The sequence below is a fragment of the Microtus pennsylvanicus genome, chromosome 6, assembly GCF_037038515.1.
Source record: "Microtus pennsylvanicus isolate mMicPen1 chromosome 6, mMicPen1.hap1, whole genome shotgun sequence".
Taxonomy (NCBI): domain Eukaryota; kingdom Metazoa; phylum Chordata; class Mammalia; order Rodentia; family Cricetidae; genus Microtus; species Microtus pennsylvanicus.
The window spans coordinates 118,757,450-118,780,524 of record NC_134584.1 but is presented as its reverse complement, the minus strand read 5'-3'; the positions used below and the strand labels follow the sequence as shown (position 1 = coordinate 118,780,524).

Here is a 23,075-nt window from a genome sequence, read left to right as displayed (position 1 = left end):
ACCATGTGACACAACCTGGGATAATGTGGGCCCTGAACTAAAACTAGCCTCCATTGTATTTGCACTTACCTGCCTGATGCAGACCCCTATGAGGCCTGAGGTGCCACCTGCACTTACTGGGTGAGATCTGGGGACCCTGCACCCTTCTGAATTAAACATTAAATGACATAAAAAAAACAACTTTATAAGTTCAAGACAAGGCTGGGCTCTATAGAAAGTCTGACCAGCCTGGGCTACATAGAGACTCTGAGGCCAGTCTGGGCTAGATGAAGAGTCCCAGCTGGTCCTCCATGTTCCCAAAGGCAACCTGTGGATCAGCCTTGAGCAAGATTGTGTGCGACCTGGCAACCACCCACCTCTGCAGAAAGTCAGGGCCAGGATCCCTTCACAGTCTCTCAAACCATCTGGGAGAGGTGTAACCACAGCGAAGGCATCCCCCATGCAATAGTGTGATCCAGCCTACTTGTCACTGGGCAACTGGAGCTAGAGACCCTGGAGATGCGGGGAGGGGATCCTGACATAGAAAAGCCAAGAGTTCACTGGACAGAACTATATTTCTCTTGTCTGCCACTCTCCTGACCCAGGAATGGGAACCGCTTTTGAGAGCCCACCAGAAATCTCAGTTAGGGCGATCTGATTCCAAGTTGAAGCTCCATTTGGATTTCATTAAACAAACAAAAGGATCAGTGTTTGTTCTTAGTACTGAAATCCTGGTGGACACCAGGAGTGGTTCAACCCCGGGGGTTCAGCCAATCCCATCAGTACCAAACAAGCTCATCTTCGCTTCATCTTCTCCCTGTCTTTCTGGGTATATTACCTTCACCCCCAGGCTTTCTTCCTGGCTACAAGACGGCTGCACCAGCTCCAAATTTTATCCTTTCCTTCCACCAGGCCCTGAAGAGTGAAAGCTCCCTTTATCCTAGAGTCCCAGGCAAGTCTTCTCACTGGTCATCCGTGGGTTACACACATAGCCTAAACCTGGCTACTGTGGCACCAATTGGTTCATGAGGCTTTAGGCTCACCTAGGAGCAGAAGATAGACTCAGTCACACACCTGACAATGGGGACAGTGACATCTCGAGAAAATGAGAGGGCTGTTGTCATAATGAGAGAGTCGCTCGTTGGTTCTAGACTACTTAGCCCCAAAATAATCACACAGAAACCATATTATTTATTTATTTATTTTTCCGTTTATATATTTATTAAAGATTTCTGTCTCTTCCCCGCCACCGCCTCCCATTTCCCTCCCCCTCCCCCAATCAGGTCCCCCTTCCTCATCAGCCCAAAGAGCAATCAGGGTTCCCTGCCCTGTGGGAAGTCCAAGGACCACCCACCTCCATCCAGGTCTAGTAAGGTGAGCATCCAAACTGCCTAGGCTCCCACAAAGCCAGTACATGCAGTAGGATCAAAAACCCATTGCCATTGTTTTTGAGTTCTCAGTAGTCCTCATTGTTCGCTATGTTCAGCGAGTCAGATTTTATCCTAGGCTTTTTCAGACCCAGGCCAGCTGGCCTTGAAACCATATTATTTAAATCACTGCTTGACCCATTAGCTCTAACTTCTTATTGGCTAACTCTTACATCTTAATTTAACCCATTTTCATTAGTCTGTGTATTGCCACGTGGCAGTGGCTTACCGGGTAAAGTTCCCAGTATCTGTCTCTGGCAGCAGCTCCATGGCTTCTTCCCGACTCCGCCATTCTTTCTCCCAGCATTCACTTTAGTTTTCCCCACCTTACTCTGCTCCCCTATAGCTCTGCTATAGGCCCAAAGCAGTTCCTTTATTAACCAATGATAGTCACAGCATGCAGAGGGGCATCCCACATCAGGCTGTTCCACAAGAGAGGGGAGGGTATGAGGTGGTATCCGTGGGTGAGGACCACAGTGCACATCAGGGATGCTGGACCCCATGCCTTCACATCTAATCACTACTTAAACACAGCCTCCTCCTGCTTTGTGAGAAAACTGAGACACAAGGAGTTGAGGTCATCAGATGGTCATCAGATGGATTAGGGAATTAAGTCCAGCTTGCATGGCTCTAGTCTCTCAGCTCCTTACTGACCCCTAGAGCCCTCTCCATCACATGTGCACCTCAGATGATCCCCTCACCGTGGACACAGAGTCAGCGTCTAATTCCGTATGATGAACAGCAGAGCTAAGACTGCTCCTAAGAGTAACCAGTGTCTAGGGATGCAGCTCAATTGGTAGTCTGCCTGGGTTTGATTTCCCAGGACTGTGGGAACTATGTGTGGCGGTATATGACTGCAACCCCAGCACTAGGAGGCAGAGCCAGGAGAATCACCCGAAGTTTGAAGTCAGCCAGGAATATAGAGTGAGACCCTGTCCTAAAAAAACAAAAACAAAAACAAAATAACCCACAAAAACCAAGCTATCTGCCCAGGGATGAAAATTTAAGTTGACACAAAGTCCTGGTACAGATGCTTACAGCACTTTCTTCATAATTGCTGAGATGTCCTTTAGCGGGGAGTGGACACACACTGGTCCATACTGGATGGAACACTCCATTCAGTACTTTGACATGGAGCTGGGGGTGGAGTTCTGGGAAGTCTACCTCTGCCTAGCTCTGTTGTGAACTGGGGTCTCTTACTTGACTTGGCACTGACTGATTCCACTAGGCTGGAGTCCTGGGGATTTCCCTGCTTCTGCTTCCCCAACACTGCGAGTGTTTTGCATATGGAGCTCTGTCCCAGCCCCACTGAGTCCTGTTTAGAACAGGCTCTGTTCTCACCCGGACACATTTCTGTGAAGAGACCCTACAATGCTAGTTTTCTACTGTTTGTCTGTGCCATACAGCACCCCACCCCCCACCCCCCGCCCCACTGCAGGAAATGATGACATGAACAGTCTCCTCTCCAGGACTGATGACAGACACAAAGAAGACAGTCAGGACCCAGGAGCAGGCCCATCTGCTTCTGGCTGGACCCCACTATCAGCTTGCAGCCTGGACCTCTGGGATTCACTTTCCCTTGCCCCGTAGGGACCCTGACAACTAGAAAGGCAGACCAGAGCCTTGGTCCCCCGAGTCCATGCTTCTACTAGGTGCACACTCAGCTGCTGGAGTGAAGATGAAACTCAGAGACAGCAGAGACAGCTGAGCTTCAGAAAAGTTCCCACAGGCCAGGCCTGCAGAAAGAGGGCTGGAAGCTGAAGGCACCCGAGAAGCCTTGCAGGAGTGTGCCAGGATTTGCTACATCAGCTCCCAATTTAAATATGCTGCTGTCAGCAAAACATCACCCAGGGGGATCGGGCCAAGAAGACTTCAACAGACTCCATCCCCCTGAGACGATAGAGTCGAGAGAAGGGAGCTGGGCAGATGGCTGCGGAGGGAAGGATCGGCGGGCCCATAGGTACAGCCAGGGGACGACGAGTACTTCTTGGCAGATCACAGCAGAGTTAATGTCATTTTGAATAACTTGTTTACTCAGTGATTATGTGATTAATGGGTCCTGCAGGCTCAGGGACATAAAACCGAAGTACAGTGGCTGATCCTGGCCACCGTCACCGCTGCGGTAAGAATAGTCAATCAACTTAAGTTGTCTCCTGGGGTAAATAGTGGGCAGTAAGTGGGCTAATGAATAGATGAGGGGTTTCCAGAACCCTCCCCTTTGGAAAATTATAAGCATGAGAAATGATTTCAAAAGCGACATGATAAAAGTTGCCAGCTTCCTTGTGTCCCTTCTCTCAGCAAGGGGCCTTTGCCTTGTGCGCTTCTGAGGACTCTGCTCTCCGTGGCAGCCCTTCCTATTCTTCTTCTGCCTGTTCTATGACCTTTCCTTACCCCATGGCCCTGGCTCTATCTGTGACCTCTCCAAGCAGATGTGACTGGTAGGGGATGCTGATCTCCAGAGCAGCCGGGAGCTGCAGAATAAAGGCAGGGACAGCTGAGCCACGAGGAAACTAGCAATGAGCTCCCCTGGTCCTCTTCTTCTAAGTCAGCAAAATAGGACTCAGAGAGGCAGAGTCAAATTGAAGGTCATGGTAAAGAATTCAGCAGCCCCTGGCTGGCTACTGAGATGGGACAGTACAGACAGAAAGTCTGCCTCACCCTATAGGGATGACGACATCTCTCCTGCAGAGTTCTGTACAAACATGAGGGCCTAAGCTCGGTCCCCAGTACCTGGGGACAGTGAGGTAGCTCAGTAGGCAAAGGACCTGCCTTCAAACCCAGTGACCTACGTTCAGTTCTCCAGACCCACATGGTAGAAGGGAATCAACTTCCCGAAAGCTGCCCTCTGACTTCCACTTGTGGGAGGTTATGGGTATGTCCACCCCCCCCCCACATACATATATACATATTTTTTTTTGATTTTTCGAGACAGGGTTTCTCTGTAGCTTTTGGTTCCTGTCCTGGAACTAGCTCTTGTAGACCAGGCTGGCCTCGAACTCACAGAGATCCGCCTGCCTCTGCCTCCCGAGTGCTGGGATTAAAGGCGTGCGCCACCACCGCCCAGCATATATACATATTTTTAAAAAAATTAAAGCATTGTGGCAGTGCCTACACTGGGGAGTGGAGACAGGAGGGTCCCAGGGGCTCAATGGTCAGCCAGGCCACCCCAGTCACAGAACCCCAGGACTACATGAGAGACCCTGTCTCAAAACATGGTGGAAGCGATTAAGGAAGACACCTAGTGTCAACCTCTGGTCTCGCCTGCACCTGTACACACAGGCACACACACAAACCATCCATTTGTCTTCTACATCTGGGTGGAGACACTTCATTTAAAATACCTCTCAGTTCCACCCATTTTCCTACAAATGCCATTGCTTGTTCTTTCCGGCTACCCACAGTTCCGTTGTGTCCATGTACGGCACTATTCAGTCCTCAGTTGACAGACATCTAGACCGGCTCCGTTTCCTGACTGTTGTGAACAGAACAGCTATGAACACTGATATGCGTGTCCCTCTGTGGGAGGACTCAAGACTCCTGGGTAAAAAGCAGGGGTGTACAGCTGGTCCATAACGGTAGTGGTTTTTTTAGAGACAGTCACCATACTTATTTCCTTAGTAACTATGGAAATTCTCCATCCCTGAGGGATTAAAGGGGAAGGATTAAGACAAAAAGACAACAAAATACAAGCAACAGAAGGAAATGAGGCTGGGGTACAGGTGAGGCGGGGGGGTGAGACCAATAGGTGGACAGAGGGCTGTGGAAGGGAAGGAAGAGGATCCACCAACCAATCAACTTTTCTGTACCAATCTAAACTAAAAATATTAAAATATATCACAGTATTCCTGTATAATTTATGCAAGTCTGGCATGGTAGGAACTAGACCTGACATATGATTCTACCGCTGAGTTTCTGCCCCTGTGCGCTTCGGCTCCTCTCAGAATCAACTGTAATACAAAGTGAGGTATGACGGATATAGAAGTAGGTGTCATGCTGGGTCGTAATAGAATCTCTCTAGGGAGTGATGGAATCTACACAGTAGATACATGTGGATTTTCTACCATGGGTATTTTGATCTGCCGCCACTTGACTGCAGATGTGTGATTTGTGGACAAAGGGACTGGCATCTCTCTCTGCAAGTCTACTAGTATATACACAGGCCCAGCGACCGGCCACGGGGACACAGGGAGGAGAGACCAGCCTGGTCCTGAATAACAGCCCTGGTAGAAGTCACCTGTATCCGTTAACTGTCAAGAGAGAGACGGGACAAAAGGCCAACAGGACACAGTCTCAGGGTTGTCTGAATGGGCAACACTGTTGTGGAGGCTGGGGAGTCATCTAATTGGCTATCTGAATGCCTGGGCTGCTCCGTTTAACCCCAAAGCCAGAATACCAATAGTCTAAGCCCCTGGCTCCAGTCTGAGGGCTCAGGAACCAAAGCGCTTGTGCCCACATCTGAGAAGAGTGCCAGCTCATACCATCTAGCACTGCTGCTCCATTCTGCCATGTCCCACACATGTCCCTCTTCGCCCACCCAGAGTCAAATGCCGGTACCCAGAACTGTTTTAGACGCCCAAGACACAAGTGTGCATCCCTTAGCTGGCTATGTTCCCACAGAACACTAGATACCAACACCGCCCTTGACCAACTTCACTAGGCCCCTCCATGACAGCACTCTGATCCAGGACTGGGAAAGGAGAGGGATCCGAAGAGCTTTGGACTGTAGAATGGGGGTACGGGACCAATACCAGCTCCCCAAACTTCAAAGCTGCTGTGCTTCTACCCCGAGTGGCAAGGCCCCGGTTTGCAGATGTAGCATCTTCAGGCATGTTTGCAGTGTGTGCCATCCTCCTTTTGCATCCACCGGGACACCCTGGAGGGGAGGGAGGAAGCAGCGTTCACCCTGCAACCGAAAAGTGCTGGCTTCTCCACAGTGGGCTTCTGCAGCCAAGTGTCCCAGAAGAAGGACTCCTGCCACCCTGCACCCTTCAACATGGGCACTTAGCCCACAGAACACAAGAGATGCCTCTGACTAGATGACAGGACCTATGAGTTCCTAGCTCCCTGCCTAAGCCTTGGAAAGGAAGGAAGTCAGGCCCCACAGGCAAGAAAACGCTCCCACCCTGGCCTCCTGCCCCAGCATTTGGGCCCAACCAAGACTGGTTTCAGGTGTGCAAACTGGATGACGAATGATGACAGCATTCTGGAGGGCAGGGTCTGAGTGAATACCCACTGTAGTGGCATGAAAGGCTCCCCACAATGACCCACTACCTCAGTACACCCAAACAACAGACCACAAGAAATCATTTCTTTATTCAAACTAGACATACAAGAACTTCCATTCTTCAACTATTGGGTGTTTTAGGACCCCCCCCTCAAAAATTAGCCTTGCCCTCACCCACTGTGCTCTCCATCTCCCCTTGCTAGGCCCCCAGTATGTCGTCCCACTGAGGAGGTCCAGGTCCACTCGGATCCTTTTCCCTCGAAGTCTGATCAGTGCCTGAATTTACCCACCAGTGGCTTTGAGGGCCAGGCCCCCAGCCCCTGCATGTCCAGGAGAAGAGAGAGCTGCTGGCGAGCTTCCCTGTAGGGCACAGCCTGGGGGCAGGGAGGAGACAGGGTGAGTGAGGTATCTGTTGAGAGGGTTTGGGGGAGAGAAAAGGGCTGGAGAGAAGAGACGTCCACCTTGGCAGCCTCATAGGTCTTCAGAGACAGGAGTTCGGGCTTCTCCAGAGCGCTGGCGACCTGGCGGAACGCCGCAAGAAAGGCTGCTTTGCAGAGGCGCGAGGGCGGCCCCGTGCTGGCCCTGAGAAAGGACACACAGGGGTCACTGGAAAGAGCAGGCAGGCCTACCCACACCATTCACACACTCTCCTACTCAGCGCATGTATTACCAGAGTCACAGGAGGCCCCAGTCACCGCAGTGCTCTTGCCCTGTGAGTCAGGGGACAGGGTTCCCTACCCATGAGCTCCCTGCTAAGGCTCAGTCCCACAGGGCCCTCCTCACTCAGTCTTCACACGTCCGGTGGCCACATCGACAACTTCGATGTCAGGATCCCCCAGGCTCCAGTTGAGGCTCAGGCCATGGCAGGTGCTGGGCACCGGGTCAGAGGGGCCCACCAGGGGCCCAGCAAACAGGTGCAAGGTGGTGCGGACATACGGACAGGGAAGACAGGACCCCAAGTCACTGTCAAGTTTAGGCCGGGAATGAATGGCCCTGTTCAGAGTTGGGGGGTCATGGCAGGGGTCAGCTGTGGGCAGAAAGCACAGGACATGGCCTGAGTCACCATATCCTCGGCGCCACCCAGAGTCCATTCTCTGCCCTAGCACTTTGTGCCCCTCACCTAGGACAAGACTGGTGGCATAGAGTGGAGGCAGGAAGTGGGCCAGCAGCCCACCGCCCAGACCAAGGACGGCCCAACGTGCCAGCTTGTCACTGGCAGAGAGACAGCCCACATGGGTATCGCGGAGGGCAGGAGCCACATAGGATACAGGTTTCAGCTGCCCACAGACATGGGCCTGCAGGCGGAAGGCTGGTCTGTGCAGGACACTGTCTTCTGAGGACAGTGGGAGGCTGTGAAGGGGAGGGGAAGGGGGCAGAAGCCTAGAATTAGGGTACTCTTTATACCCCAATTCCCCCACAATGAAACCAAGGGACTCCCAGGCTAGGACACTTACTAGATATCGTTGGCTGCCCCTTTGGGGGTGTTGCTCACATACAGGTGCAAGAAGACCCCGGGCTTGAGGGCAAAGGGGGGCCCAGGCCCAGGTTGGGGTGCCAGCACTGACCGTTCCTTGCCCTTAGGACCCCCTTGTGTGGCCAGCAGGAGCTGTCTAAAGAAGAACCTGGGAGTGACAGGCAAGGCGTGGGGTAGGATAAAGATCCTAGGCAGCCTGCCCACTGCAGAACCCACCTGACTGCTCTGCTCCTCACCTCAGCAGGGCCCTGCGGGCAATGACCAAACCGTGGCAGTCGTGGAGCCTTCGACCTGAGAACTCCAGCCAGCCAGCACAGCTGTTGCTGCCTGTGCCCAGTGCCACCAGCTCGTAGGTCTCTTTGGAGTGACCAATGGTGCCTTGGACCTCTGTGCAGGAAGGGACAGAAAACTTAGGCCAGGATCCTGTGCTTGTTGGCAGAGCTGGGGTGGGGGCAGGGCAATTCCTACCCCTCTCCAGGATGACTGCTGCCACAGTTCCCTTACAGGCCTGGTATGGTGAGCTGTCACTCAGCAGGCGGTCCAAGCCGGCACTGACCACAGCTGCACAGCGCTGCTCATGGGTCAGGATGTTCTCTGCACAATAACCAGAGGACAGTGCAGGACCCACAAGCCATGTGTCCCCCACTTTTCCCTCTTGCCTAAGAGCAGACACCAGGCTATGAGCCAAGGGCCTACCTACCTATGCTGAGGGAGGTGAGCAGAGACTGGCGGGGTGTCACAGGGGGCTCTGAAAGAGACAAGAGCAGCTAGTTGCATGGGTGCTGGATCTTCTTATCCTTTGGGAGGCCAAAAAGAGGAGGCAAAGTCTCCACCAGCAGCTGCTCTTGTGCTCCCTGTCTCCAGTGTGGAACATCAGAGCAGAGGTGGCACCTTTCTCCATGCTGATGCCCAGATGTGACTGTAGATCTACATATACCTCACACGCCACACACACACCCCACCATACACACCCATACACACACACACCCCACCCCTAACCCCACACATCTCCAACCCTCAACCACATACATACCATATACACACTGCATCATACACACCCATATACACACACCCCCACCCCTAACCCCATACATCTCCAACCCCCCAACCACATACATACCATATACACACTGCACCATACACCCCCCACATACACACCCCAGCGCCCCACCACACACTCCAACCCCCACCATATATCCCCCACATACACACCCCAACACCCTCCCCCCCCACACACACACCATGCACCCAGTTGCTCACTCCAGTTGGACCTTGGCTACCTGGTTTTTCCAGATGCTTCCGGATGTACTGAAGGGCAGAGAGCGCTGCCTGCTGCTTGGCTTCCAACTTGCTTCTCCCTGTTCCCGCAGGACAGACCAACCCATCCAGTTCTGCACACACGGAGAAAGAGGAGCTCGGACCTGGGGAAGAAATCTTGAGGAAGGAGGAGTCTCCTGGCCTTCAGCCCCAGCTCAACCACTTCTAGTAAGGATTTATCAACCTTAGCCTCCTCCTTTCCCTTAAGCCTCCTCTTGACAGCTGGCAACAGATGACAACCAGATCAATAAAGAGGTACCAGCACACTAAGAGGGGACTCTTCAGACAGCAGGTGGTGTGTCTCTCCATGATATCCCCATTGCCAACTCAACCTGGCTTTTACAGGGCCTTCTGGAACAAGCATGAATGACAGGAAGGATTGGCACTTTTGGGGGAGGTAGGACAGGACCTAGGAGAACATTCCCCTACCCCATACTGGACAGCCACCAGACTTGGTCTTTTATTTCTCTCCACCAGGGACCCTCCTCTTAAAAGTTCTGTTCAACACTATCATCTCAGGTGTAATGGCCCAAGAGCAGGTTAAAAAAAAATCCTATCGGATCCAAGGATAAGAAGAAACACACTTAAGTTTCTTCAGGTGTACGCAGTCCTTTGGGAAAGTAGCACTCCCCATGAGCAAGGCGCAGTCTCCAACACAGGCAACTGTGATTGCGCGAAACTGGCCCTTTTCACCTGGGGTAGCCGATGGAGATGTTTGCTTAGCTGTAGCCTTGAAGGCATATTGTTCAAGCTCTTTGCCTTGCTCCTTTGTACTGATCATACTGCATTAATTAGTAGCTCCTTCACCCTCTAACAAACACACCTGCCCCAGGTCCCACCTGTAGTTTGGTCCTCCAGGAAGGTCAGAGAAATGCCTAGGTTAGCCACGCACTGGGTGAGCAGGGCCACCGCCTGGACTGGGGACGGGTCCTTGGGCAGAAGGCTGAGTACCTGGGCAGCCATAGGGAAGACGCCTGCGGGCCCTGCGCGCAGGACCGAGTCCCCCAGGGCCTTACAGGCCTCCCCGCGGGCCTCCTGCTCGTTAGCCACCCCAGGCTCAGGGGTCTCAGGTTCCCCGTCCCCAGCCTCCGTGGGCTCCTGGCCTCCCAAGGGCTTCCAGGGTCCGGGGCTGATCTGCAGCGACGCTGCCAATCGAGGCTTCCTACGCCCACCCTCGTCCACGCTCGCCATGGCCGGACCAGTACTCGTGTTGTGCCCTTTTTCACGTGGGGGCACGTGGCACGGAGCTGATCATGAACTCCGCCTCTGACTGGAGCCGGCCAATGACAGACCGCGGCGCTGTGATAGATGCTGCGATTAGCCAATGGGGAAGCCTGTTTCCTAGCGCTGTGGCTTGGACTCCTACCTGCCACCCGCCACCCGCCAACTTGCTGCACGAGGGCAGGTCTCGTGAGGGCTCGCACTATCAGCCTCTTGACGTTTGGGAGTGGAAGGCTGGGGGTTTGCAGGCTTACCACCCAGGCCACAACCTGTGTACTTGCCCCCTTCCAGAAACGGGAGTCCTTGTTTCTTGCACAGCCTGGATTGGAGCTTTAAAACTTCCGCTGGGCCTTCTTGAAGTTAAACAGAAGTGTGAGCTAGCCCCAGATTAGCCCTTGCCTCTCTCCCCCTCCCAGAAGGGACTTGCGTTTGGGCTGGAAAATATCAAAAGATGTCAGTTCTTTAAAATGAGTGGGTGGTAGAGCTGGCAAGATGGCTCAGCAGGCGTTTGCCTCTAAGTCCAGGGACCTGAGTTCAATTCCCAGGGGCCCACATGTTGAACACAAAGACTCAATCTGCCAGAAGTTCACTGTGATCTCCACACACCTACTGTGACATGTTCACTCACACGCATACACACAAATGGAATTTTAAGTGAGGGGATTAAAGAGAAGGGGGATAGAAAAAATAAAATGAAGGCAGAGGTGGGGGCAATTTACATAATATCAGCTTTGGAAAGTGGTGGCAATGGCTTAGAACTACATAAATATTTGACCAGGTTAGACATTGCAGGCTTGTGTGATTTTCTGTTTGTTTGTTTGTTTGGAGACAATTTCTCTGTGAAATTCTGTCCAGGAACTCACTCTGTAGACCAGGATGGCCTCAAATTCACTGAGATCCTCTTGCCTCTGTCTCTTAAGTGCTGGGATTAAAGGTGTGTGCCACCACTACCCACCTAGTCCGTTGACTTTGAAAAAATATATCTTGGATTACCCAGGCCAGCCCAGTGTAACCATCCTTACTGGAAGAGAATTGTAGAGAGTATCATGAAGAGTCAAGCAGCCATTGTCAGCTTGAAGGTGGAGGGGGCATGTGCCATGAAATGCAGGAAGCTTCCAGAATCTGGAAAAGGCAAAGCACAGGACTCTCCCCCTTCTCCAGAAGCCCCTGCTCACACGGTGGCTTAGGCCCAGTTGGGTCCATGTTGGACCTCTGACCTCTGGAACTGTAAGGAATTGTATTGTGTTAGATTCTCTGTGACGGCTCACAGCAGGGGCGATTTTCGGGCTTTGTGTAGGCCTCCACAGCTGATCCCGACACTCAGAGGATTGAGGCCACCTGAGCTATGCAGCAGGGCCTTGTCTCAAAATGAGGAGTCTGAAATGGTTTTTGCATATGTGCACCCTAAAATAATTTTTAAAGAACTCTGTAGCCCCAATTCTTAATCCCAAAGTTGTTGGCATAATGTCTTGTTTTTTATTATGTTATAATCACTCTTTTAAATCTGTGTCACCTAAACTATAGCAACGCTGCTTTAGGTCGTTTCACTTAGGAAAAATGCATTCTCAGGTGACCTCATTGGCAAGGGGCAAACCAGTCTGCCAAGCTAGACTCATATTCTCTCCGGAGCAGTCTGATGTCAGTTTTCAATTTGAGTAAGTGTGCAGACACTGCCCTGAGAGAACCACCTCATCTTTCTTCCCTTGTCTGACTCAGTGGGGGTTGTGCCAGACAGAGGAATTCTGCCCTTGTCTTCTGAATTCTGTTTCTAAGCTTGAGAACTAAGAAAGCTGTGACCTAACCAAAGTGTCCATGAAATGGGGCAACAGGACTGATGGACTTTTCTTTCTTTTTTCTTTTTCTTTTTTGAGAAGACATGTGAAACTACGACATACCTACAGAAGACGGTACAGACTGTGCATGCTGAATAGGCCCTTGTGCCATGGAATACAGTTCTCTGGGCATGGTACATGTTAGTATTCAGGCATCAGTACTGGCCTGGCCTTGGGGTGCTGATAAGATATGTCAGCTGCAGCCACTAAGAGCACCCCTGTACACATTCACTATGTTCCCTTTTAAAAGGTGGGTCTTGCCGGGTGGTGATGGTGCACACCTTTAATCCCAGCACTTGGGAGGCAGAAGCAGGCGGATCTCTGTGAGTTTGGGGCCAGCCTACAAGAGCTAGTTCCAGGACAGGTTCTAAAGCTACAAAGAAACCCTGGCTAGAAATACAAAAAGCAAAACAAACAACAAAAAAGGTTAGGCCTTGCCCACTTCCCATTTCTCTCTCCCTCCCTTTCTCCCTCTCCCTTTCTTCTCTCTCCCCCTCCCCCCTCTAATTCTCTGCTTCTCTGCCTACCTCTCTCAGTATATCTATCTCTCTCCTCTCTTCTGCTGCTTCTGTCCCCAGAGGCTGGTCTCCCCCTGCCCTTTCCCCTTTTTATGTCCCCTTTCCCCTAATAAAAGACCCCTCCACATGAATTCTGTCACAGGGCATCTTTCTCTCTCACACCGCATTTTAAAAAATTACAATGGTATAACCATTTCCATCTTGAAGAGACCAGCTGTGATCACCTACATGCGACCCTCCCTAGATTAAGCCTGTTAAAGTGCCCTCATAGAAAGAGGCCCTCTTCTGACATTATAGCTCTTCCCTCACCTCTTACCCCAGCTGCACACAATCCTGCCCAGCTGCAGAGGGTCTCGGCAGGTGCTGGAGTGTGTATAGTAGATGGACGGGTGACTAAAGGGTGGGGGGCTCCTATTTATGTGTCTATGCTTCAGTGGGGCTTTTGGGTAGCAGAGCTGTTTGGGAGATCATTCACACACCTATAAATAACTCCAATGAACTCATTGGTTCACTGAACTGAACTTCAGGAGGATAATTTCTTGGGGCCTCACTGCCTTCTTTATTGATGTGAATGGGTACAGACTCCTGGGGAGTGACACACACCCCATGAGCAGCACTCAGTGAAACACAGACCCCTCATGAAGCCCTTCCTCATTCTCCTATCCTCGTCTCTCTCTCTCTTTCTCTCTCTCTCTCTCTCTGGTTTTTCGAGGCAGGGTTTCTCTATAGCCGGCCTCGAACTCACAGAGATCTGTCTGCCTCTGCCTCTGCCTCTGCCTCCTGAGTGCTGGGATTAAAGGCGTGCGCCACCACCGCCCAGTCTATCCTTATCTCTTAAAGGAGCTTTCTTCCAGGGCCTCCTGCAGGGCATCCGCTGTCTCCTGGCTCCTTCCAGTTTGGCACCTATTCTAGGGCAGCACTCCATGAGGGACAGTGGTGACTGTGCCTGTGAAAGGGAAGGTGGAAAGGGGCCATCTCATTCCAGGCACCTTCCAAAGACAAACTGTATAACTGAAAGTTGACAATCCGCAAATTGATTTATTAGTTTTGTTTTGTTTTGCTTTTTCGAGACAGGGTTTCTCTGTGGCTTTGGAGCCTTCCCTGGAACTAGCTCTGTAGACCAGGCTGGTCTCGAACTCACAGAGATCCGCCTGCCTCTGCCTCCCGAGTGCTGGGATTAAAGGCGTGCGCCACCACCGCCCGGCTCCGCAAATTGATTTAAAAAAACAAAACAAAACAGGGCCTCACGTATTCCATTCTGGCCTCCAACTTGTTAAGTAGCAAAAAATGACCTTGAACTTCTGGTCCTCCTGCCTTTTCTGCAGATTGCTGGAATTACAAGTGTGGGCTACCACTTAAGTGGTGCTGGAACTCGAACCCCAGGGCTTTGTGCATGCTAAGCCATCATCCTCCCAACCAAGCTACCACCTCCCCACACCTCTTGCAAATTGATAATTCTTTTTTGTTGTTGCTGTGTTTATTATTTTTTGAGACAGGTTTCTCTGTGGAGCCCTGGTTGCTGTCTTAACTGGCTCTGTAGACCAGGCTGGCCTCAAACTCTGTCTTCCCGTTGCTGGGATTAAAAGTGTGTGGCCGCTACTACCTGGTGCGAACTGACCCTGTAAAGCTGTGACTCTCGGAGTGTGGGCTATGGGTCAGCAGTGCTATCCCAGACCCACTAAACTAAAAACTCAAGTGGGTCCAGCCAACTGTTTTAGCATGTCTCCAGGTGCACTTAAGCTGCAAAGAGAATGGTGCTAGTTTTTGACTGAACAGTGCTGCTAAAGCCACAGGCGGGGAATTCCTGTATTACCTGGGAGTGGGAAAGACGTTGCCTTAAGCTCAGCCCTTACCTCTCTGACATGGAGAATAGATCATAGCTTACTCTTCAGATAAACATAAATGAGCACAGCCCCACGTGATGACTAAAATTGGTCATCAACTGAATATTTGGAATTAATTGAGACCTAAACTGCTGGGCACCCCTGTGAGGGATTTTCTTAATCAGATTATTTGAGGAAGAGAGAGCTACCCTAAATCTGGACCACGCCTTCTGGCAGCAGTCCAGATAAAAGGATGTGAAAAAAAGAAACTGATTTTTTTGCCTGCTTGCCCTCACTATCTATGGCAAGACCATTTATTTATTTATGCAATTGCTGAGGCATTCCTTTGCCAGCATTTGAACCAACTTCTTTGGGATTCCAGCATAGACTGACGATCAGCAGCTCTCCAGGAATCAACCAGGACTCCAGCACCAGACTGGGATTGCTGAGACATCCAGTTTCATGAACCGGCCAACTACCAGAGTCTCACCTTTTTGGTCATGAGACAGCTATTTTTGGCCTACCCAGATCACAGCTGTAAGCCAGGCGAATAAAATCTCTATTCTATATTCATCAATCCGTTCTGTTACTTTCGAGAACCCCAACTAACACACCCAGAAACAGATTCCCTGGATAACCTGATACACCGAAAGCCAGATTTATGAAGTTGTACTAGTTCCAGAACAAAGGAAATCATGACCCAAGCAGTTTTCAAACACACTGGAGGGAACGCCAGGTGGGGAGGTTACAGCGAAGCACAAGGGTCTATGTTAGGTTTCAAGTTGGGCAGTGGTGGCGCACGCCTTTAATCCCAGAGGCAGAGACAGGCGAATCTTTGAGTTCGAGGCCAGCCTGGTCTACAGAGTGAGTTCCAGGCTTCAAAGCTACAGAGAAACCCTGTCTCGAAACCTCCCCCTACTTCCCCCCCCCCACCCCCCAATCTCTCGGAAGACATTCTTGACTTCCCGGTGTGTGGACGAAAGTGGTCGGTGAGCATCCTAAATTTCACGTGAAAGGCAATTTACAGGCAGAGTCCAGAACTCGATGCCTCTGAGTTTGAACGTGGAGTTTAAGAACTACAAGCCAATACTCCTTCCAGCCCATGGGGTATCTGTAAAAGCAGATTCTTCGGATTTACGGCCAATAAATACAGTGCGTGGCTCATCGGAGGCGCTCGGTGCTTGCTGAGCGAATCAGTTTAAGCCTCACAACACCTCTGTGAGATAGGAAGTTAATGAAGCGAAGGCAGTTATCATCTAACACAGGCCGAACTCCACCCCTCAGGCGCCACGACCACGCCAATCCCTTGTCCTCCCGGCAGGTGGCGCTGGAGGACGCTGGGAGGCCTTGCTGAGGGCGGGATTTCCTGTGTCTCGGGAGCACTTCCGTCCTGATCCGGAAAATAGTTCTGTGCGACCGTGGAGTCTGCAGCGTTCAGGACTGAGGAACTGATGAGTGACGCTCCGGCTTCTTTTTGGCTCCCGGATCAGGTGAGACTGTCGCCGGGAACCAGCATGGTCTGCGCGCGGAGGTGATGTGAGCACGTGGCGGTTCCGTGTGGCTACAGAGACCCGCAGCAGCCGGGCTCCAAGCGTCCAGGTCGTTTGCCATGAGGGAGGGAGGGAGGTCTCGGGCACACATGTGAGCGACTCAACCTCACACCGATTCCTCAGACGCCTCAAATTCCGGGCCTTTATTCCGCACCCAGCAGGCGCTAGTGCTCAGAATGTGCTCTATGTTGCTGGTGTTTGATTTAAGTTTTCTAAAAACGTGGGCTGAATAGCAGGTAATGCTTCTAGAAAGGTGGGTCTCAACTTCCCTGTTGCCGCGACCCTGCAGTACAGTTGTAGTGCACCCCAGCCCTAAAGTTATTTTCGTTGATACCCCATAACTGGAATTTCGCTGCTATGATTGGTAATGTAAATACCGGTGTTTTCTTATGGCTTTAGGCGGCCCCTGTGAAAGAGGGTTGAGAACTGCCGTTCTAGAGAGTTCCTACTTTTATTCGATCCACGGGCGTTTTCAGAGAAGCCTATGAGTGGGAAGACAGGAATAATATGCAGCCCCTGTCCCCAGAGGGGTGGAGCATCGTCTGCCGCGCCACTGTCGTGCAGGGCGCTTAGCCCAGGCCTTTCTCCACACACTCTGTGTATGCCCTGTGGCTGTCTTTCTCTCTGGCGCTTTTCGTGCCTCAGAGCCTTTAACACTCACTGGTCATTCTCCCTCGATGTGCAGACCTCTCGCCCTGACTACCCTTAGGAAGATCTCACCTGTCTATCAACACCCTCCCCTGTGATGGGGGACTGAGCAGTTTTCCTGAGGCCCTTACTCCCTGGCATTAGGCTGCAGAGTCTGGTTTTTACCTCCCCTGAGGCACCTTTCGGACTCTTAATGAAGGTGAGTGTGACTGTAGATCCCTTCTCTCCAGGATGGATTTCCCCAGCTCCCTGCGCCCCTCATTGTTTATGACTGGTCCTCTTGGCATGACTGATGGCCCTGACCTGTCCTTCATGTGCAGCTGGAGAGATGCACTCACCATGCCTGGGTCTCAGCCCCCGGACTGCAAGGTGAGAATTGAAATAGGGCCCTTCCTTTGGTCGTGTCCCCCCCCCCTTATCCTTCACACCCAGTGGCACAGGTGGTAGGGAGTGCCAGGCAGGTGCAGCTCCTGCTGTCTCCAGGCCACCCTGCTATCCAGAGAGGGTCACTCAAGAGAGCCTTTGATTCCTCTTTTCTCCGTCTCCCCAGGTTCAGCAGGTATTTATTGGCCGGTGTTTCTGTGCCAGGGTCCTTACAGGCCCAGGAGCCCAGCGTGGGGAACTTAGGCAACCCTTCCTCAGGAACTGCCAGCTCAGGTGGGAGAGCTTGTACCAACAGGCAGACCGGGTATAGTGTGGCCTCGGCTCTTCTGGACCAGTGGAATGGCAGGGACTGCCGGCATCTTGGAGGGACATTGTTAGCTGCCCAGCTGCCTTGTAGAATTGAGTACTTACAGAAGAGGGGGGTCAAAGAAGGGGTGTTGAGGGAGGGGGTGTTCTTGGACCTGTGTGACAAGGGAGCCTCGCTAGCCCGCTGGATAGCGGGAGTCAGAAGTGAGTAACGAAGTTAGAGCATGGTGTGCTCCAGGCGGGCAGTAATGCTGCCTTCTCTGGAAGCTGGTGCAAGTGGCGTTCAGAGTACAGGCTCTGGAGGTGGTTGCCTAGGTTTAAGTCCATGCCTTCTCCTGGCTGACTCTCACCTGGGACAAGGGACAGCAACCTCGTGCTTCTGTTTCTACATCAGTGAAGTGAGCTGCTTCACAGAGCTGTCACGAGGACTGAGTAAGTTGTAGCCTGGAAGTGCACCTCTGCCGTGCCATAGCTATCCTGTTCCCCTAGGACCGGACAGTGCCATTGGTCAAGAACCTGCTGTGGGAGCCAACGACACCAGGACCCCTCCCTTTGCTGCCTCCTGATCCTGGTAAGGGCCTCTTCTGGGCTCCCTCCAAGGACCTCAGCACCTACGTGCGCTCTCTCTCTCTCTCTCTCTCTCTCTCTCTGCTCGCTCTCTCTCTCGCACACACACACACACAGAGGTATTCCAGGCCCTGGATACCTACAGATACTATTGTGTTCCCATGCCTTCTCAGATTCTGACTTCTCTCTTCCCTTAGATCCCTGGGAACCTGGCATGACCCCTCGGGACCTCCTTTTCCGGGGAGGTCACCGCTACCAGTTCCGACCTCAAGTTGGGCTGGATGTCACTGAGCAGGTGAGTGGTCCCTGGGTGGGATTGTGCTGCACAGCCTAGGCAGTGCTGAGTGACACAGCCATTCCCCCACAGCTCAGCCGCTTCCTGTGGGACCATGGGGACATAGCCTTCGCACCCCTGGGGAGACTCATGCTGGAGAACTTCAGATTGGAGGGAAACAAGGTGAGCAAGTGCCATTGGCTGGGTAAAGGGTCGGCCACCTCCCTGGTGGGTCCCGGGGTTGCAAACCTGACAGGCCTTTCCTGCAGGGCTACTCAAAAAAGATGACCATAGTCAGCGTGAAGAGGCTGCTTCAGGACCTCGGTGGACACCAGCCCTGGGGGCAAGTAGCCAGTGAGAAAGCAGCCATGGATAGGCCTGGCTGTTGGTGGGAATGTGAAAGGATCTGGGAACACAGAGCAAGGTCATGAGGGAGTTCACACAATCCCCGGCCCCAGGCAGCTTGGTGGATCTTAGGCACAGCCACATCCAGGTGTTCAGAATGCTGTCAGGGCTCTCTGTTTTCACATCCACTTCCCTCTGACTGACTTAATTCAGGTGGCAACAGGATGGCTTCTTATTCCAAGGAGTGAGTGCCTGAAGTAGCACAAATCGTAGAAAAGACCCGTTGGCCTGGCTGGAGCCTCAGCTCTCTGTGGGCCGCTCGCTAGGAGGGTTTGGGGTCCAGGAACTGGGTAGGGTGTATTCTAGGTAGTTATGACAGAGGCTGTCTGCTTGTCCTTCACTGTCCCAGTGCCATCTTCTGCTGCTCTGTCCCAGGTGTCCTTGGGCTTTCCTTAGCCGCCGGCTCCGTCGCTTCTCCATCCTTGGGGGTCCTGTCCTGAGCAGGTCAGTGTCCGTGCTTCTGGGCAGGCTGCTGCATGAAGAGCTGGCTCTGCGGTGGGAGCAGTTGCTGCTGGATGAGGCCTTCACTGGGGGTGCCTTGGCCTGGCTCCCTGGAAGGACAGCCCGGGTTGGACAGCTGGTCTACCCTAGTGGAGGTGCCCTGGACAAGCTGTGTATCCTTTCTCGTTTGGTGGGGATCCTGAGGCCGTCCACAGTGGTCCAGGGGAAGTGTGAGATGGGTGACCGGAGTGCATCCCGATCCTTAACCAGGGGCTCAGATTTCCAGGAGGTCAGTGTGAACTCAGGTGGCAATCCCCGGGTCTTTGAGGACCCTGGGCATATCCAGCTGCGGGGACCTGTACGGCAGGTGGTGACCAGCACTGTCCAGGGAGAAAGTGAGATTCCTTCCCCTTCTTCCTTCCTCCCCTTCCTCCCTCTTGTCTAGCTGGTTACCACCCTGCCATACATACACTGCAAGCCTAACCTTTCTATCCTCCCAAGCATTCCTGGCCGTCCGCTCTGACTACCACTGTGCCGTGTGGAAGACTGATAAGCAAGGGCCGCCAGCACCCCTGAAGGTGCTGCAGGTGGAAAAGGGGGCCACTGCTGTTAACCTCAGGTGAGAGATGTTGGCCTCCTGGCAAGGACAAGGGGCTGGAGGAAGGACTGGGTTGCTGGATCTTAACACAGCACCCTGTGTCCTGCAGCCCTCACCTGCCAGGAGAGATGGCTATCTGCAGCCGTTCTGGAACTGTATGTCTTTGGACCCCACAAGATGGGTAATTTCCCCTTTTCCCCTGAAACCTTCCACCCCAAAGCAGTACTATGGCCTTCTACGCCATGGCTCAGTCCTCTTTCCCTCCATCCCCCCCTCAACATCCTTGTAACCCCAAGCCCCACCAGGACCACACCTATGATCTGCCTTCCTCCTCAAGGCTGCAGCTAGTCTACAAGGACCCTGAGACGCTTGCCTTCCGTGATCCTTCTCCCTGGCGCTGGGCAGACTTCACTGCCCACCCCCGGGTGCTGACCGTGGGTGACCGTACAGGTGTGAAGATGGTTGATATTCAGGTACTGGTGTGAGGGGGCAAAAAGCGAGAGAGTCGGAAGTGATGGGCTGCAGGAGGCCCATCTCCAGCCTGAGACAATGGCTGACCATGCTGTTCTCTCCCTAGGGACCCCCAGGCTGTGGGCTGCTGCTGTTCCGTGCTGGAGCAGAGGCCGCTTGCCAGAAAGGAGAGCGGGTGCTGCTTGCCCAGTACCTTGGGCAGCCGGGTCCCGCCTGTACTCCTCTGCATCTCATCTGCACCCAGGTGAGCAGCAGCCTCCTCCCTGGGCTGACTCAGCCTTCTCCAGAGCTGCTGCCAGCAGGCCTGATGCACGGCCATAGGAACCTGGGAGTGTTGCGTCCCTGTGCATCTCATTAGGGCAAGCAAACTGGGTCATCTGCAAAATCGGATGAGAACCTAGGAGGAGGCAGAAAGTGACTGTAGCTCAGGCTCCCAGGTGGCACAACAGTCTTCCAACCCTTCTGGGATGGTGCTGCATGCCCAGGAAGTACATGTTCCAGATTTGGTAGGCCAAGTTGAGCGGACTTGAAGGCTGATGGGAGGGCCCTCCTCTGGGTGTTGGGTACTTCCTACAAGCTGTGTGGGTTAGAAAGGATTATTGGAAGACTGGTGCCAGGCATCAGCCATGCCCACCTCTCTCCTTCAGTTCTCGATCTACCTGATGGATGAGCGCCTACCCATGGTGCCAATGCTCAAGTGGGACCATGGTCTGCCATCTTCTCCCCTGTTTGCTCGCCTGCTACCCCCAGCTAGCCCTGGATTCCCACGGCCCCTGCTACTGGGGGGCCAGGGTGGACAACTTCAGCTGTTGCATATAGCAGGTCAGCCAGGAGGGAAGGAGGCTCATGGAGACACCCTGGGGCTGGGGCTGGGGCTGGTATACCTAGCTCTCTGTCCTTCCTCCAGGAGAGGGCCCTTCCATGCCCCAGCTGGCAGGGCCTCCTCAGTCTCTGCCCTCCATCGTCGACTCCCTTTCCGCCTTTCCCCCACTGGAACCCAGGAGGCAGCAGCAGCTGCAGGAGCGTCTGGAGGCACCAGTCATAGGTGCGATGGGCAGAAGGGGCTTGGGGCTGCTATGGGAAGGTGCTGCCAGACCCTATAGCTCTTCTCCCTCCCTGTCTAGGTCTGGCTGCTGCCCCACCCTGTGCCTCTGTCCCTGCGCTGCTGCTCTTCCAGCTCTCGGCAGCTGGAGACATCTTTTACCAGCACCTACGCCTCCAGTCAGCCTCCAGTCTTGGAGAAGGAACACCTGATCACCCAGCAACAGAGGGCCCTGCACCCAAGGCAACAGCACCTATGGATCAGTCCTCTTGGACCCCTCAGGCCAGTGTCCGCTGCAGCCGCTGGGCAGAAGCCCTGATGGAGCTGTCCCCTACTTGTCCAGTGTGGGCTGCCCCCACCTTTTCCCACCGCCGTTTTCTGGGCCACATGGAGCAGCAGAAAAGCCAGCCCATGTCACAGAAGCTCCGAGCAGCCATGGCTAAGGGACAGCTCTTGCGACCTGAGGATCTGGGTACACTCCCCAGGGCAGAGCCGCCCCCTGGACCTCAGTGCAGCCAGCAGGATGAGCTCACTGAGCGCTTGGCAGAAGCCTGGGAAAATGGGATAGCTGCCTGGTGGAAAGGGCACCGAGGTCAGACCTCAGGGTCCAAGACACAGACCAAGCGGCCTAAGCGCCGGACTCAGCTGTCTAGCACCTTTTCCTCACTCACAAGCTACTTGGACATCCCAGATACCAGCAGCCCCTCTTGTAGCCAAAACCTTTCTACCTCAGAGGCCGGGCCTCAGCCCCCAGGGACCCAGCCCTCCCAGGAGTTGACACAGGAGCTGTGGACGGAAAGTGTGCAGCATGAACGTCAACAGACACTCCAGGACTACATGGCCAAGCTGCCACTTCAGGACACTCCAGGACCTGTGGCTACACCTCCTTCCCAGGCTTCCAGCCTCCGGGCCATGCCTTTGAGGCGGCAGGCACCTGTCCTGTCTGGCTCCCATCCTCCCCGGAAGAAGTCACGGATGGGCTTCTGAGTGTGGACAGCCATGCCTGAAAACCTAGTCCTCCTCCAGGAGCCTTGCACTGAACTCAACCAGTATGGTCTCCAGGGCAGATCCTCTACCTCTCAACGACAGTGTGCCCAGCTGAAGGAATGGGGAACAAGTCTGTTTTGTGTGTTTGATGGCAGGTTATTTCAGAGCTCTGGCCGCAGAGGCTCCCTCGAGGTCACCTATCCCTCTGGGGACTCATCCAGTGTGGGCTGCCCCCACCTTCTCCCACTGCTGTCTTCAGGCCTCAGTGGAACAGCAGCAGACTGGCCAGGGCCAGCTCCTGCACTGGGGATCTGGTCTGGTTACACCTCCCAGGGCCCCCTGCATCTCAATGCAGTGGAGCTGATGGAAGTAGAGCCTTTGTGTCAGTCTTAGCCTCCTGGCCTCAAAGACAATGGTGTTGGGGGCTGAGGTGGCCCGATGTGGGTTGGCAACTACTGTTGTGGGCTGTTTGTGACAGTCCTCATGGGCTCTGTAGGAGTTGATGCCTTGACTCTGGCTTAGGGACTGAATAAACCCATCCACTAGCCGGGAGCTGGATGTCATATGAGCAGAGATGTTGTCTCGGT

General features: G+C 53.3%; 2 protein-coding genes across 3 annotated transcripts; one reads left to right on the top strand and one right to left on the bottom strand.

Annotated features, from left to right (window-relative positions):
• Positions 1-6,782: 6,782 nt before the first annotated feature.
• Positions 6,783-10,612, bottom strand: Adad2 (adenosine deaminase domain containing 2). The gene is made up of 10 exons (XM_075977964.1): positions 10,261-10,612; positions 9,385-9,525; positions 8,805-8,852; positions 8,573-8,698; positions 8,341-8,491; positions 8,085-8,252; positions 7,751-7,980; positions 7,414-7,657; positions 7,092-7,212; positions 6,783-7,004 (listed from the first exon to the last, which is right to left on the bottom strand). Exons 1-10 carry the CDS (start codon positions 10,610-10,612, stop codon positions 6,900-6,902), a joined length of 1,686 nt encoding a protein of 561 aa, XP_075834079.1. The 3' UTR covers positions 6,783-6,899.
• Positions 10,613-16,187: 5,575 nt separating this feature from the next.
• Positions 16,188-23,060, top strand: Taf1c (TATA-box binding protein associated factor, RNA polymerase I subunit C). 2 transcript variants are annotated; one of them, XM_075977436.1, is made up of 15 exons: positions 16,188-16,305; positions 17,244-17,382; positions 18,193-18,274; positions 18,468-18,565; positions 18,638-18,727; positions 18,814-18,887; positions 19,325-19,563; positions 19,669-19,785; positions 19,892-20,009; positions 20,098-20,169; positions 20,326-20,461; positions 20,566-20,703; positions 21,107-21,281; positions 21,367-21,504; positions 21,584-23,060. In XM_075977436.1, exons 2-15 carry the CDS (start codon positions 17,245-17,247, stop codon positions 22,486-22,488), a joined length of 2,520 nt encoding a protein of 839 aa, XP_075833551.1. In that variant the 5' UTR covers positions 16,188-16,305; position 17,244; the 3' UTR covers positions 22,489-23,060. The 2 variants fall into 2 exon arrangements, with proteins under 2 accessions (XP_075833551.1, XP_075833552.1); XM_075977437.1 differs by lacking the exons at positions 16,188-16,305; positions 17,244-17,382; positions 18,193-18,274; ... (3 more) ...; positions 19,325-19,563; positions 19,669-19,785 and having other exon boundaries at positions 19,893-20,009; positions 20,285-20,461.
• The last annotated feature ends 15 nt before the right edge of the window (positions 23,061-23,075 follow it).